Source organism: Pongo abelii, chromosome 2, assembly GCF_028885655.2.
Source record: "Pongo abelii isolate AG06213 chromosome 2, NHGRI_mPonAbe1-v2.0_pri, whole genome shotgun sequence".
Lineage (NCBI taxonomy): Eukaryota > Metazoa > Chordata > Mammalia > Primates > Hominidae > Pongo > Pongo abelii.
In genome coordinates this window covers 91,777,130-91,793,215 of record NC_085928.1, presented here as the reverse complement: position 1 = coordinate 91,793,215, position 16,086 = coordinate 91,777,130, and the positions used below count along the sequence as shown (strand labels likewise).

Sequence of the window (16,086 nt, the reverse complement as noted above, 5' to 3'; positions counted from 1 at the left end):
TGTAATAAGGATAAAATGAGATTACATATATCAACAGCACTTCACTTAGTGCCTGGAATATAGCAAGTAATTATTAAACGGTAGTGATTATCGTTATTTTAATTACACTTTATTTATGATTATTTAAATTGCACCTTTGAAAACACTTTTATTTATGAAAACTGACGATGGACTATTTCACTTGTTATTGTAATCCATAGAAGATAATTTTAGAGGTTAAAAGGATATTACAGATACTATGATTCAGTCTGCTCATTTTACAGAAATGAGAAAACTGAGGCACAGAAACGGGATCTGATACTCCTAGATTTATGCAGAATAGGCTCTAACATTCAGGTCTTCAGCATGTAAGTACAGTCCTGATGTAGTGCAAAAGGAAAGAGCTTTGGACTTAGAACATCTAGGTTTGCTACTTAAATTTACAGATGTTTGACTTTATCATCTGCAAAATGGACATAAAAATAGCTAATCTGAATATTTTATAGCAAATGTTTGAAAGCACTTTGTGGCTGGGCATGGCGGCTCATGCCTGTAATCCCAGCACTTTAGGAGGCCGAGTCGGGCGGATCACCTGAGGTCAGGAGTTCGAGACCAGCCTGGCCAACATGGTGAAATCCCGTCTCTACTAAAAATACAAAAAAATTAGAGGGGCGTGGTGGCAGTCGCCTGTAATCCCAGCTACTCATGAGGCTGAGGCAGGAGAATCGCTTGAGCTCATGAGGTGGAGGTTGCAGTGAGCTGAGATCATGCCATTGCACTCCAGCATGGGACAGAAGAGCGAGACTTCATCTCAAAAAAACAAAAACAAAAAAGCACTTTGTAAACTGTAGAATGTTACACAATTGCTACTTAATATTATGTCATCTTTATTAAAAAAATGCAATGCAAACAAAGATTCTGAAACACACACATAAGCCTCAATGGGACCAGTCAAGATCCCTTTGGTTAGTTTTTCGTGGCCTAAGAAATAGATCAGGTTCAAGCAAGTGTGCCTTTCAACAGTGGCCATTTGTTTTCTGCTCAACTCGGATGTTGAGCCTTCCAAAAGCAGCACCTTGGACAGCAGCCAGGAAGGCTCCCTCTCCGAAGCCTTGTCATTCTGTCAGACCTTACCTTCAGGCACCTACAACATTCTGCATGCACTTTCTTCCTACTTGCAAGTTACTGTTGCCTTGTGATCTAACTTTTACAATGAAACACAAACAGAAATTGCATTTCACCTCTATCCTTACATAGTGCAGTGAAGGAGATGGATGGCCACTTGGAATCAGGGTTCTTTGACCTTCCCTATTGGACCCGCATATACTGATTGACAGCCTGCCACATTCTCTAGAAAGCAAAAGTTTGCATTTTCATTTGGCCTGTCTACAAGTGAACTGTATACATTTCAGGACTTAGAAATATTCAGTGAATAAATTTATAATGATGAAGCATACAGCATACACGCTTGAGAATTTTGGGTAGCTTGGCAATGCCAGGATCAGAGTCATCAGTTCTAAAACCACAACAAAAAACTTTAAAATGTCAGTGTTAATTTTGGGTGATGGTATAAAAGGTGAAGGAGGGCACAGAATAAAACTGGAAATAATTAGTAAACCTAGTTTAAAAGGGAAAAAGTTCACCAATTTGCCAATTTATAAACCCGCAAAGAAAGGACATAGGAAACAGGACAGGATAAACAAAATTTTAGAAGTTAAAAGTGCCTTAAAGATGACCTCAGTATATAAGCGATTCTACTAAGAAGCATTAATTTGGTAATAGAATTTATCTTATGCCATTATTATAAATCATTATTTGAGATGAATTTCTTTTTATGAGATGAATGTAGAACTAATAGGTATTTGCTGAAAATGATGGCACTACTATAAATGCATAGGCCTATCTTATGCCAATCCATTTTATTTGCTCCTTAAACATAATTTCAAAATTATAAAGCATGGGTTGCTTATTATGAATGACTTGGTAAGGTACCAGGCCCCTAACTAGATGCCACTAAAAAAGCAATCTGACTCACAATTCTGTTTACATATTGCTCAATTAGTCTTTTCAGTATGAACATGTTTTAAAAGTCACTGAACACCTGACTCAAATTTAGTCCCAATACACGGTATTGTTGCCCATTGCTAGAATTTTTTTTAAAATTGCACCTTTGAAAATGCTTAAAGAAAGAGAGACATTAGGAATACTCGAAGCTTGCAAAAGTGGAAGTGATGGCATGGATGAAGGCTTGGGGAAAGGGTAAAGATATTACAAACACAAGCCAATACACACATAACTTCTTACCTTTTCAGCTCTTGATTTGCCTGGGTTTTGGAATCTTTTCTTTTTTTGGACTCCTTTTTGGTATCTTTTTTAGCCTCTGGTTCAGGTGGGGAGGGAGTTTTGCTCCCTTCAGGATCTGTATTTGGTGGCAGCCCACTAAGGTACACATGCATTTGTTGACTTTGGAGAGGGGGTGGTCGCATGAGGCATGCACAGAGTGTGGCCAGCCATAGGAGAATCAAGAGCACACGCACATGCACAAACAAAAGAAAGAAAAAGAAGGGTGCATGAAAAAGCAGGCGCAAATGCATTCAAACTAAAATAATAAGAAAAAAAGATGCAAACTTGCATAAGGAAAATCAGAACTGAAAAGAAAATAAGAAATCCAAAACTGTTTCCATGACAAGATGTATAAACCTAACTGTGAATCAAGTGGCAGTCTTACAATATGAAATCCAGACAATGTGTATCATAATTCATGATGATGTTTACCAGGGAGTTTACAAAAACACTTCATTATTTTATAACACTTTCTTATTCAGTAACATATGTAGAATACAGTGTGACAACCCAGAGAATATAATGCAACTTCTCTCTCTCTCTCTCTCTAAAAAATTCAGTCCAAGAGGCTGTAACAGATAGTCATCAAAGTGTACATATTTATAAAAAGCAGAATTATGCACAGATACCCCCCAGGTATCAGAGTTTTCATGAGTATCTTTTATGCAAATAAAAGGTCACATGCTGGGCTAGCAAACCTCATAACAATGGGAGGTGATGATAACCTTGTTGCCTGTTAAATATTCAAACCTACAATGCCATTGTTATCTAGCTCTAAATGTTGAAGTTGCTTTTCGTAAAAATACATCAGTGCTAGAAGGAGGAAAAGCACAGAAAAAAATCCTACAGAGATTTTAATTGTATAGCTTGCAAAGATGAAGATGACTGACACAGTTCTGATTTAAAATAAATGTAGTCAATTCTGGATTCTCCCACATGTGCATTTCTCCAGAGCAGCGACTTTTGCATCTGAGGCTGGGTTTCTGAAGCCACCTAGTGTTTCCTGGGTGTGGCTTCACTGGCTGTTGGTTGGGGAGCTTTGGAATAATATAGGCTTGTCTTTATACTAATGCAAGACTACATACATTGAGATAGTAAACTGGCTGTGGCAGTGTGGAAATTTATTCCATGTCTCCAGAGCCAAATGGCAATGTTCTTAAATTATTTGCTGCTTTGCATTATTCAGAACATGGATCTTTTCCTCCAGGAGCTGGGCAAGGTCTAAAGAAAGAGAGTACTTAGTACAGAGTCAGGAGACTTGACGTTCTGGGCTTGTATATAAAACCTACAAAATGAGGGGGTTGATTAGACTGTGATCTCAAAAGTTCTTCCAGGCTCTATGGTTAAATTAAAAGTGTTATCATCATCTTTGCCTTCCAGCTTCACCTAGCTTGCTTCAGCTCTGGAAATGTACTTGGCTTCCTCCTTCTGCAGGACATTTGTACATGCTGTTCCTTTTGCCTGGAACCAGTCAACTCCTACACATGCTTTAGTTCTCAGCTCCAGCATCACTTCCTCAGGGAGGTCCTCCTTGCCATCTTGCCATTCTATCTGAGTCATGTTTCTTTATTAAATTTTGTCATGGAATTTTATTCCCTTTCCTCAGAGTCAGAGCACCAATCTGAATGTAACTCTGCCCTTGTTTGATGTCTGGCTTTTACTCACCACACATACTAAATGTGTATCAGAGTGACTGACACTAAGGAAGTAATCATTAAGCAATTATGAAATAAATAACAAAAACAAAGGCAAATATTTATTGTCTTTGCCATGTTTCAGGTACTACGTTGAGCCCTTTATATGTACTTGCATTCTCTCAACAACCCCAGGGGTATACAACCATCCCATTTTACAGATGAGAAAACCGTGGCACAAAGGGCTTAATTACCAACCAGGGTTATTGCTAGTAAATGGAAGAACTATGATTTGAACCTAGATTGGTCTAACTTCCGAGCTTGACCTAGAACCCCTGCTTGCCATTTATTTTAAGTTTCTTGAAAGGAGAAGAAAGTTAGTGCGCTTTGTGTGTGTGTGTGTGTGTGTGTACGTGTGCACATACTACTGAAGGAATGAGGACAGGCAGATCCTAAAAGCAAGACTAGCCATAAACCATTGCCAGTGCCATTTCTTAAGGATCACCTCTAGACACACGAATACACACTTACCTGTTCCCATGGACATGGGATGCACAGAAGGCAAAGCTGTAGTGAAGAAGGGTGGGGTCAATCATGGCGCCATTTTCTGCCCGTTCAAGCAAGTCTCTGAGGTAGCAGAGATGTCGGTGACACCCCCGGACTCCATTTCGGGCGCAATACTCGTCTAGTACAAACACCTGGCCAGGACTGAACCAGCCCTATATAAAGAATAAAGGAGAGACTTTCTTTTAAATACAGGTTGTTTTCTGGAGAGCTGCTAGAGTTGGGAGTGGCTAGAGAAGGGGACTAAAAAATAGCCAGAGCTAACACTCCTTGATTGCCTATTATGTGCCAGCCACTGTGCACAGCATATTGTGGTTTAGTCCTCACAATGGACCTATGAGGTACATTCTGTTATCCATGTTATAAAGATGGAAAGATTGAGTTCAGGAAGGGCACAAAATTTCCTAGTGAGTGATGGAGCGGGATTAGCAGACAGCTTGGTTCCAGAAACAGTGTTTCACCTACTGCTTGAACACTGAACCATACACGTTAAAGGAGTATTGGGGTGGGGATGTGGCAAAGTCATGGTTACTGATAAGAGGAAATCATAACATTAATGCTCTACATTGATATAGAGTTTTACACTTAACAGAGAACTTTCAGTTGAGCCCTATAGCAACTCTGTAAGGTAGACAGAGAAGGTTTATTTTAAAGACAAGAAAATGGAAATCCTGGTCGTTAAGTGACTCACACAGATAATACAAAACAGAGGCAGGACTCAAATCCAGCTCTGTCTTATTCCAAGTCTTCTTGTTTTCTCTACTCTAGAGCATGAAGAAATTTTAGGGTTGATCTACATACACGCCAGGACTTCATAAATCCTTTCACTTTGGAAGGAGTGTTTTTAAAATTTTTTAAATGAAGGTAATAACGCAACTCTCCAAAGAGAACAGCATGGCTTAGTTTTCAAGTTGTGAATCAGATGTAATTCCATTAAACTGAGAGGAACTTCTTGTGTCCTGGTTTAGAGTTTTATTTTCTCTTCTGGTAATTGTTTGTATTCTTATTATTTATTTGCTTGCTAACGGACCAGTCCAAACTCTGCTATACAAGACAATGGGAATTCAGATCTCCAATTTAGAGCAGGTTTGGTGGCATGATGGGATGGAAATTGCTAGCCCCATTATGCACTTAAGAAAACAGGTGCTCAGAGAGGCTGAGTGAGTTGTCACTCAAGGTCACCCTTAAGCAGAGCCTGAAATAAAATTGTGTTTTCTGGTTTCAGTGTCTGTTCAAAGCAAGAAATAAACCAATTTAGGTGATACTTTGTAAGCTGGAAATTTGGGGCTATTTTAAATATGAACTTAATTTTACTTTGAGGGTCTTCTCTGAGTCATCTTTTGAATATTGCTCCATCTTGGGAGAGAAAAGGCAAAAAGAAAAAGTGACTAGGGGCCAGGTAGAGGCCACAGAAGTACAGCGAGAGAGGCCTTTGCAACACTCTAATCTTGTATTAGGGATCTGGGAATCTTCAATTGACAACATGCAGCTCAGTGATGCATCCAACGAAAGACGGCATCTTTCCTATTTCAAATTATAAGTTACTGCAGAGGGCGGAGAGTAGTCGAGGCAGTGGGCTGCCCCTATAGGCAACTTCTTTGCCACTCCATCTGCTACCCCAAATGCTAAATCTTAGAAACAACACTGCTGTGAAAGATTAAAATATATTTTCTACGACTCAGATGACACCAAGTCTTTTGTAGATGCCAAAATAGCTGCTTTGAAAAGAGTTGAAGAAATATCAATTAGGAACTCAGTCGAAGACACAGAAAAATTTATGTATCCCTGCTGGTCGGTCTCCAAAACTAACTGAAAAAAAGATTGTAATAATGAGAAAATGGAATATACAGAGGCAGGAGATAAGGTCCTTTTTAATTTCTGTTATTTTCTGAAATTTTGGAATAATGACTAATATATACAGGTATACAAATGGGGAAGGAAGCTATTTTATGCTATTCATAATTAATTTTAGATTCTGGACCATAATTTTAAGCCTATAAGTAACTAATGGAAAGCAAGTTTTAATATTTCATTTCTGGTTTAATTTTTTTAGAGAGCATTTATAAACTCTCCTTCACAGTGAATCTCAAAACAAAGAAAATTGTTTTAAAAAATGATAATGTAAAAAAGTCTTGAAAATAATATACCTCAAAAAAATTCCTTAAGGGAATAGTAATTATATATAAAACGGAATGATTTAAGTTCAGAGGCATATTCTTACAAGTTTAATGAATGCCATTTATAATTATGTGAACAATCACATAATTGTACAAAACACATTTGAGAAAAATTGCCTTGCAATGCAAGGTAAGCTTTTTTCTTTTTCTTTTTCTTTTTTTTTTTTTAAGTCAAAGTGATGTGTTCCTTTCCAATTTGGCAAAGTTCAGATCCTTTTGATGAAGGAATTCTAAACCTGAGATAACCAATGAATCTTTCATGAGATACAGATTAATAAATTATTCCACATAATTCCGTTTCTGTTTTTAAGACTATTTTATCTACAATTTTTTATATCTTGGCTTTTGGTACAAAAAATAAAGAAATTTAAAATAAAAATTAGAAAAAAGGAAGAGATTTTTATTATACATATTAGTATCAATATGTTAACCCTAGTTATTATATAGTATAAATATTATATAGAGATATTTTTCTCAACTTTAGTGTTTAGAATCAGGGATGAGAATTTTCCTCTATATAAAGACATTTCATCATTTTCCCTCATCTTTCCCATCTATAAAGTGGGATTAATAGCATTTACTTTTAAGAAATGAAATAACAATTTATGGCTTGAGGAGGAAGTAAATTGGGTCTTTTTTTAGGCTTTTGAATTTGATAGTTTAAAGCCAAAAATGTATCTTCAGAAATCCAGTAAAGATATAATAGCACTCCCTTGAATTTAAATCATTTAAATCTAGCTTTAAAATAGGATTTCAGGAAATATTGATACTCCTGCTGGATAGATAGCTGAATTTCCAAATAACTAAAGCACCATAAAAAATTCCCTGAAAGGGTGAAAAAACGCTGTGAATATTGTGAAGAAAAAAAAAAAGCCATCCAAACAAACAAACAAACCCAAATCAATTTAGCTTATGAAAAATAAAGTTTATTTACAAATCATTTTAACCTTTAAGAAAATACACAAAGAGAATACATTCATTTAATGAGATAGGATTACCAGATCTGGGATGGGGAGGGAAGGGCATCTTAAACTCTAAGCTACTGAGGCAATTTTTACAAGTTCTCCACAAGCAGGTGCCAAAGTCGATTACCCTCTTGGGAATATTTTTCATGTAGCAGCTGAAAAGGGGGAAGCTAAGATAGGGAGGCTGGGGAATTGGATCTGTTTCTACTGATAACTTCCTCCCGCTCAGTCTTGTTTCTTTGGTAAGTAAAACTATCTCAACCCAGGAAATCGGGAACACATTTATAATTGTTAAAGGGATTCTGTAATGGAGAAAAGAGCTTCTGACATAAAGGTAGAGAAATATTTAAATGAAAAAAATGTTATGTTTAAATTGCTGTAGACCAAAGAATATACTTGCCAGACAAGAATAGGAATCATTAAGTCTGTGATCCAAAGTAAGGCGTTGTACCATCTCAAAGAGGGAAGCGTGGTCAAAGTTACAGGGGTTGGAAGAGATAAATTCATCCATGCCATGTTTTTGAGCTCTATCTGCGTCTGTTCATTTATACATGTAGAGAGAGACACAATTTAGAGAAACACATCACATTTTCTTTGACATTTCAAGTACACAGGAATTCACTAGACATTATGAACGTTAGCTGTTTCCCCGTTGCCTCCCACCAACATCCCCAAGATATTCTTTTTACCTCCCATTGTCAACTTGCATCACTTACTGGTGAGTTTATTGCATTTAGGCAAAAATATATTGGCATCAACATGTTTATCAAATGATCACATTTCCAGTGCATTTATGTTGTTCTTTAAAAACTAAGCATAAGACTGTAACTTCGCCTGCATTTCACCAAACACTGAAAGCAGATCGGATCTTTGCTTAAGATAGCCTATTTAGCTTTGTTGGTTTTTAATAGATTCTGCCATTCCAGTGGTTATGTCTACAGCAATTTCTCTGCAATTATTGGGATTATCTGGAAAAAGGGTCATGCTTATTTTCAGCAAAGTGACAATATTTATATCTTCTTCCAAATCCCCATTGCCAATTTGGTTTCATAAAAGGTTTGAGTCCCCACCCTGCAAAATTAAAAATAAAAAAAAAAGATTTTCATTGAAACCTGAAGATTAAGTTAAATGGGAATTTAGTTTGTGAAAATCAAGGACATTTCCTTATAGTGTGCTTACTCAGTTAGCAAAGCTTAGGAAAGAGACAAACAAATTTACTCAGCAAGGGCTGTGATCTGCCATTTATTGTGAATTAATAGTCTCAATGTATTCACACTTTTCCTTACGGGATGAAGGCTGTAGGCAAAACCTCCTAAGGGCTAACTAATTAATCTCAACATGTGTAACTAAAATACACTATACTCAACAGGCAAAATAACTCAGAGAATTCAACTCGTGTGTGTCCAGGCAAATCCTAAAGAGGTAGAAATGAAGGTGCTCTCCATTAAAGAAATTGGCTCACTCCACCTCATCTTTACTGACTCTCCTGATACGCAGACTATGGAGAAAAAGAATATTATATCAAATCAAGCAAAAGATTTTATTCATCCTTTTGCATGAAACATTCTACTGGAATACGGGGACCTGCCAGGAACTAGCGATGCTGTCAGGACACGGGAAAAATCAATTTCTGACTTGGGAGTAGTTTGGATAACATTTTCATGTGTGGCCTCAGTCCCAGGCAGCTTTTTTTTTTTCCTCTCCCATGCTTGGGGTATGGCTGTAAGCTTGGGTTATGGTTAGCAGTGTGACTTCCAGATGATGATTTCTCCTATTTTATTGATATTGTATTAATAAATCATTCAAACCTAAATGCATGGTATTGTCAGATTTATACCTCCTTATTGTTTGACTTTTTTAAAAAAAGTTGTCATTTTTCGTAGAAGCAGCAAGTGGTCCTTGTTTGAACGAGATGTGTCGTTTATGCCCAAGACTCGCAGAAGCAACGGTTTCCAGAAGGCAAGTTGAAGAATGTGTATTTTAACAGCCAAATTGCTCCATTAGAATAATAAAACACAGCTTTTGGAAAGGATATCACATGTGCAGGAATTATATTAGAGAATCTGAGAGAATCCTCCTTGCTGCATTAACTGCCTCAGATTTATCCTCAGGAAAGTGCTTTCAACTTGAGGTTGGCTGCTTCATCTAGGAGGCTTCTTTCAGTTCGGTTGTTTGGTCTCCAAACTACATTTCTTCTTTGACTTAGGATGGCCAGGAAGTTGTTGCTCCCGGGAAAGCTAGCTGCTTCTAGGGCATGTGTGTGACTCCTCTGGCCCAAGGCAAGTGTCTTAAACCTGCTCCAACTGTAGTCTCCCCTGGCATAATGACACTCCTGCAATCCAGGTGACATTTCTCTATCCTCTTTGATAGACTCTGCCCTCTCACCTCCAACCTGTCAGTCCCAGATCAATTTAACTCAGGAAAAACTAAGCATGGGGTACACACGAATTGCTCATGCTGTTTCATCCTCATAAAAAGCCTCATCCATCCCTCGCCTCCCAATTTTAACAGATAGATCAGGCATTTTGGCTAGCAGCAGCTTCTTGCTCTCGGGTTTCTCAGAAAAGGCTGCAAGCTGACAAACCGGCCGGGGCCTTACTCTGCCAGTTTGGCTTGGCTATTTTATTGCCTTCAATTATGATGGTACAACTGGTCATTTAGCTCAGAGAGAAGGGGGCTCTTTTGTAGCTGTTAAAAAAATATGGCACATGTTTCAAGTCTCTTACTCTTTGTTTGTTTGTTGAAACTCTTGAAAACTTTGCTGATGACCTGTTTCGCTTTGCTGGCCACTCAGGAAATGGATCTGAATAGGCGACTTGGCTCCTCTACGGAGACCTGGATTCAGACCCACTCCCCACCTCCCAATCCATCACAATGGCTCAATGAATGCAGCTTTGTGGTGCTAATTCTAGTCTAAGTCTAAAGAACAATTTCATTTTTTACTAATGTTTTAAAGCAAGCTTACAGAAAAGCCTAATATCAGCCTGCTTTCATTTTCAAAAAGTAACCTTGTCAAAATAAAACTTCCTTTTCCCTTCCTCCTTTCTTTCCTCTTTCTCCCCATCCACTTGTAGCATGAGCCTGGGACTGGATCTAGGAGATCTAGATTTCAGTTTGAGCTCTGTTTTTAAATAACTGTAGGATGCTGGCTGAATTGTTTATCTCTCTGAGCATCAGTTTCCTTGTGTGTAAGAGGAGCTGAATTTTCAGTTCCCTTCCTGCCGTCACAGGCTGTAATTTAATGATCCTTAAGATCTCTTGCGCACTATGTATGGAATGGAGCTTAATGCAGTGGGAATTTCCAGCAAGTAAAGCGAGCAGCCTCTGGATTTTACTTGCCCCAAATTATCATTTACTGAAAATTGGGCTCATTATTCTAATGGTTCCAACAACTCAAGAGTGCTTACAAGGGTGGCTGGCTCCCACAAAATCTATGAGTTTCACTGAGCTTATTATATTTACTGAGCTTATTATGTTATAAAAAAAAAGAAGGAGGAGTAATCCGGGAGTGCTGTTTCAAGGTGCTAATGAAAAAAATCTGATGTTTAAGCTCATCCAAGCAGGGGTTTTGGTATTTTTTGTTTGTGCCACATTCCCAGCCCTAGAACAGTACCTGGCACATAGTAGGCAGTAAGTACGTATTTGTTAAAATCATAAGTTTATCTTCTCAGAATAAATACAGAAATTCACTCTATTAACAAATATTTTTCTTTCTTGATTTTATGGAATATTTATATACTACATTGATTGGAAACAGCTTATTCAATGGGAGCTAGCATAGCAAGTGGTTAAGTGGCTGGGCATAGGCAGGTCACAAAGACTAGATTTGAGACTAGCTCTGCTACCACTAGGTATATGATATGAGGTAGGTTGCTTAATGCCTCTCGGCCTCCTTGGCCTCATTCATAAAATGAAGTTAAATTCAAGTCTACCCTCAGAGGACTGTTGAGAGGATCTGAAGAGAAGTACCTGGAAACTACCTAGGGCCCTGGCATATATTAAGGGCTCAATAAACATTAGCTAGGAGTAAACAAACAGGATCTTTAGTGTTCAAAAAGCCAGTTTGTTTCAAGTTGTTAGTGAGCCAAGGATGTCTCTGCATTTATAGCTAATGTTCTATTCCTTCTTTGTTTCTTAATCCTTATCATTTCTAGGAAGCTGGGAGTCCTTCCCTATCTCCCTGCTTTATGTTTCTTTTCTGCCCCTGTATAACCAATTCCTATGTCCTGTTTCTGTGTTTTCATTGGGTTATTTTCCAATTTCTCTGTGGTCAAGACACATACATAAAATTGAATCCCTTGGTAGATAACATGTTCTGTGAGGGCAAGTTTCTAATCTGTTATTTCCCCTGCCAGCTCTTAGAGGAGCCAGGTCCTCAGGAGGGATTATTAACTGGCTTACTCTGACACCTTCATCCCAGGAAACTTCTCATTGACTTTATTAAGGAGTCACACACATGGGGATTCAGATGGTATCTTGCAAATCCAAAAGTAGGAACATGTGCTCTTAGGGGAAAAAAATCTTATAGAAGGAAACAGAATTCTAGGTGCAGGTGTCTTTGGATACCATTCAGATTGTCTGCCTGTGTCTCCATACATGTCTAGGACCATATGCATTACATATGTTGTCTATTTTAAAATAAAACACTGCAGTGGTCCAGCTGTTCCAAATTCTGTTTCAAAGAACTGGTGGGCGCTTCCCAAGCAACACCATACAGTCATTCTTGCACTGTCCCGGTCTGTTCTTCCACAGTGTCAAACATAAAAAAAAAAAGCTCCTTGCAACTCCATTTTTCCCTGTACAAACAGTTGGAATTGGTTGATTAAAGAAAAAGAAAACTCCAATGTTGACATTAGCAGAGGGAAAACAGCCCAGAGCAAGCAGTATGAAAGAGTCAATTCCTGAATTCAGGACATTCCGGGATCACTTCCTTTGCCAATATTTGGCATGTGTCAAGAGAATGAAAATGAATTTGAACATTAGGTTAAGCAAAAAGGAATTAGGAGGGTAAAGGGGCTGCTTAAAACCCCAGTGACGTTTGGATGATCTCTCGCTTTGGGAGATGCGTCCTAATGCTCTTTTTCATTAACCGTATTTTTCTAGAAATCGAAGATTGACATTTTAAGAACCAATTTCAATCATCTTTACCTTTGTCAGACCTAGTCTTAGGAAGTAGTTCCTAAGTCCTGCTTGGTCTTCAATGGCTCCAGATGTACTGATGTACTGAGAGTGAGCTATATGATTTTATAGGCTCTGCAATTAGGGCATAATTCAACACACCTTGCAAACATTGCTACCTGTTTCACTTCGGGGGTTTAATTGCATAAGGATTTTTTAGTCCTTTATGACATGGGCATAGGAGACTGACTTCAAACTAAGCTTGGATGGATAATGCTGCTATTGATACTGACATTAAGAAACTTCAAGCACTGTCAATGTTATCCATGACAAAGATGCAGGTTGATGAACATACAGACTTACGGAGAGCAGGTGCACTTTCAAGCGGAAACTAGTCTAAACCTTGCCCCAAGTTTGCTTGGAAGTAATTTTGGCTTGACATTTAAGGAATGTTGGGAAAACACTGGTTCCTAAAGTGATACTATTATGTGGGTTTTATACTCTCATCTCATTTAATCTACTTTATTAAAATTCAAGTGTTATGGTCCCTAATTGACTACTCTGTCATCTATGTTGTTCTTTGATCATGATATTTGGGTTCATTTCATGTTTGATAGTCTTTTCCTTTTTTCCTCCCTCACAAATGAAAAACCATATACTATTTTTCATGATCTATTATCTCAATATCAAGCATACTTATATGATCTTGTTTCTAACCTACATATTTTTAGATAGACTTGCAATAATGTCCAGCAAATAAATGTAATTTTCCTGGAAGAATAATATAGTTTTCAAATTTTTATTTTACTGAAATTTTCCTATTATTCTAACAGCTTAGGGATTGAAGATAAAAGGTCAAATCTACCTTTTTATTTTGTAATATTACATTTTGGAAATTTTTCTGGGCTAGTGAAAAATTCACTGTTGAAAATAATTATGATTATATTACTAACAAATTGTCTGAAAGAGGCTCTTCATCTCATGAATCCCTTTTGTAATAAGCTAGAGGTAGCTGTTTTAACATTGAAATTTAGAGCACAGTTATGGCTGTTGTTACTCCTGATGGATGCTAGAGGCAAGAGAATAGCTAATGCAACTCTAAAGTCATCTGTGAGCCCAAACTGCAAATTAAAAGGTGACTTTGTGTTTCTCTTATTTGGAAAATGTGTGCTTGTCATATCTGCTTGACAGTACAAGAGTGAATGTATGGTTTGGACAATAACGAACAATGACAGTAGTCAGCCTCATCAGAAGACATGAAATAAAGAAATGACAATGATTGATGGCAGCTGGTTGTTTATGGATTTTTCTAGAAGAGCTTTCCTTGGAATAGTCAAGTAACCAGGGGATGTTGTGCCCTGCCTGAGCTCTGCACAGCAAGCAAAAGACTGGTCCTCACATGCCTGCTTCCCAGAGGCACAAATGGACCACTTAATTGAGAAACAACTTAATTGCTTCGTGGTCCCTTTAACTAAACTGGGGTAATATGAATGGCCAAAAGAGGATGGCTTCTTTGGAAGCTCTCAAGGCTCACATTGCGTCATGCAGAAATCTTGAATTTAAAACTATTATGGCAATACCCCCAAAAGGATAAGTGTGTGATGTTTATTTCAATGTTAGTTTCTATAATTATTTGTCAGACAATTGCTTTGAGTAAAAATCATAACAGAGATTTTGTCAATGATCTCAAGCAAAATAAATAAATGATTTTAGTTTTCTCCTGCTGTAGTTGTATTAACTTACAGAGTACTCGATGTTTTTACATTCACTCCAACATGAGCAAAAATAAATTTTCTATACCTGATTAATAATCTTACTATAACTCACTATATGGCATGAAAATACTCAATTAACTAGTGAATAATATGTTAAATATGTCTTATGTAGTTAACAGTGAGGTAAATCTTCATTTAATGTGGTCTGTTTAGATCAAATCATGGTGTTTGGAAAATTTTAGACCTGATTGTGGGAATATATTCTTTTAAAAAGTGATTTACTTTTGCAATGAAAAGGGACATGATTTACAGTATGGTTTTGGGTCATACAAATTATGTTAATATTGAATTAATTATTTTATATTGCATTCCTGCAACGTAGCAACTGCAAGTTGACAATATAAGAAGATATAGCAAAATTTTATGAGATAAAACTATAGAAAGGAATTAAGGCAAACAATTGTTTAAAAATCTACTAGGATAGCAATGTGTTGTTGTGCAAATACATGTAAACTTGTTTAGAACAGAATTCATTCAGTCAACTATTCATCCATCCTTTCTTTCATTCTTTAAAAAAAGTATAGCAAAATCCTAAATTCCCACTAAGTTTACATTCTATGATAAGCCTTTAAAAATGCCTCATCAGACATTCAAGAAAAGTAAAGTTAAATTAAGTATCTGCTTGAAGTGGTGAAAAAAGTCTGTCTGCTAGCCAGGGGTACATTTATGCAAAATAAAAGAAAAAAGAAAGAAAGGGAGGAAAAACAAAATTAAAGAAGGAAACAAAAAAAATTTGAAGAAAAGACTATTATTAAATGGTCAGGAGAAATGATATGACCTAGTTCTTCTAAATTAGCATTCAGAATACTCAAATACATAGTTGCCTGCTCTCTTGACCAATTTTTCTAACTCCCTCTAACGTCAAGTCTTTCCTCAACATATTTTTGGTTGATAGCTTTTTCCTATGTAAATTAAGGAAGTGTGTGTTCTTTTTTATGAATAACTCAAATAGTGAAGAGAAAGATTTCTAAAGTTTTAAAGTTTCCTTTTTCTCTTACATGGGTATTTTTAGAAAAATTAATACAAATACAAATGATGCCAAAAAAGTTATTGTTGTCATTGTTCTCGGGGGAGTAGCAGAATGACATTTGAGACCAGAGGTTAAAACCCTCCTTGGCATTGTAAGACTGTGAATCCAGAGCATTTGTAAATGAGCGACATGGATTCAGTCTTGTCCTTAATTTCCTCTTTTTGTGTGTGGTAGTTCCATGTATTGTAGCTCTCCTTTCAAAATTAATCCTCTATTGGGTCTTACATTAGAGCACACCCTTAAGCCAGGTAGAATGAATTCTTTAGTGTTCAAATAATACATCTGCTTTCTTAATTGTACTTTGCAATTTCTTCCAGGCTTGCTCAGTTAACATCTCTGGGTTTCCTACCCCACTTATTTTTTAAGGTATCCATGGTTACCACACCATTGGTACTCTGACCATTCGAATCTTTGGAATGGGAAAGGAAAAACAACAACAACAACAACAGCACATTATCAGAGTGCAAAATGATCTGTTTTCAGGCATTAAGCAGTCAGGTA

At 37.1% G+C, this 16,086-nt stretch overlaps 1 protein-coding gene across 13 annotated transcripts in view; it reads right to left on the bottom strand.

The window, feature by feature from the left end:
* Positions 1 to 16,086, bottom strand: part of CADPS (calcium dependent secretion activator) — a 474,942-nt gene that overhangs the window by 131,359 nt on the left and 327,497 nt on the right. For 7 of the 13 annotated variants that reach the window (XM_054551949.2, XM_054551951.2, XM_054551952.2 and 4 more), the window contains exons 12-13: positions 8,063 to 8,199; positions 4,488 to 4,675 (exon numbers count right to left, since the gene is read on the bottom strand). In XM_054551949.2, the coding sequence (XP_054407924.1) occupies positions 4,488 to 4,675; positions 8,063 to 8,199 (325 nt within the window). Of the gene's footprint in view, positions 1 to 2,283; positions 2,443 to 4,487; positions 4,676 to 8,062; positions 8,200 to 16,086 lie in introns of all 13 variants that reach the window. The other 6 variants (XM_054551945.2, XM_054551946.2, XM_054551947.2 and 3 more) reach the window with 1 other exon arrangement.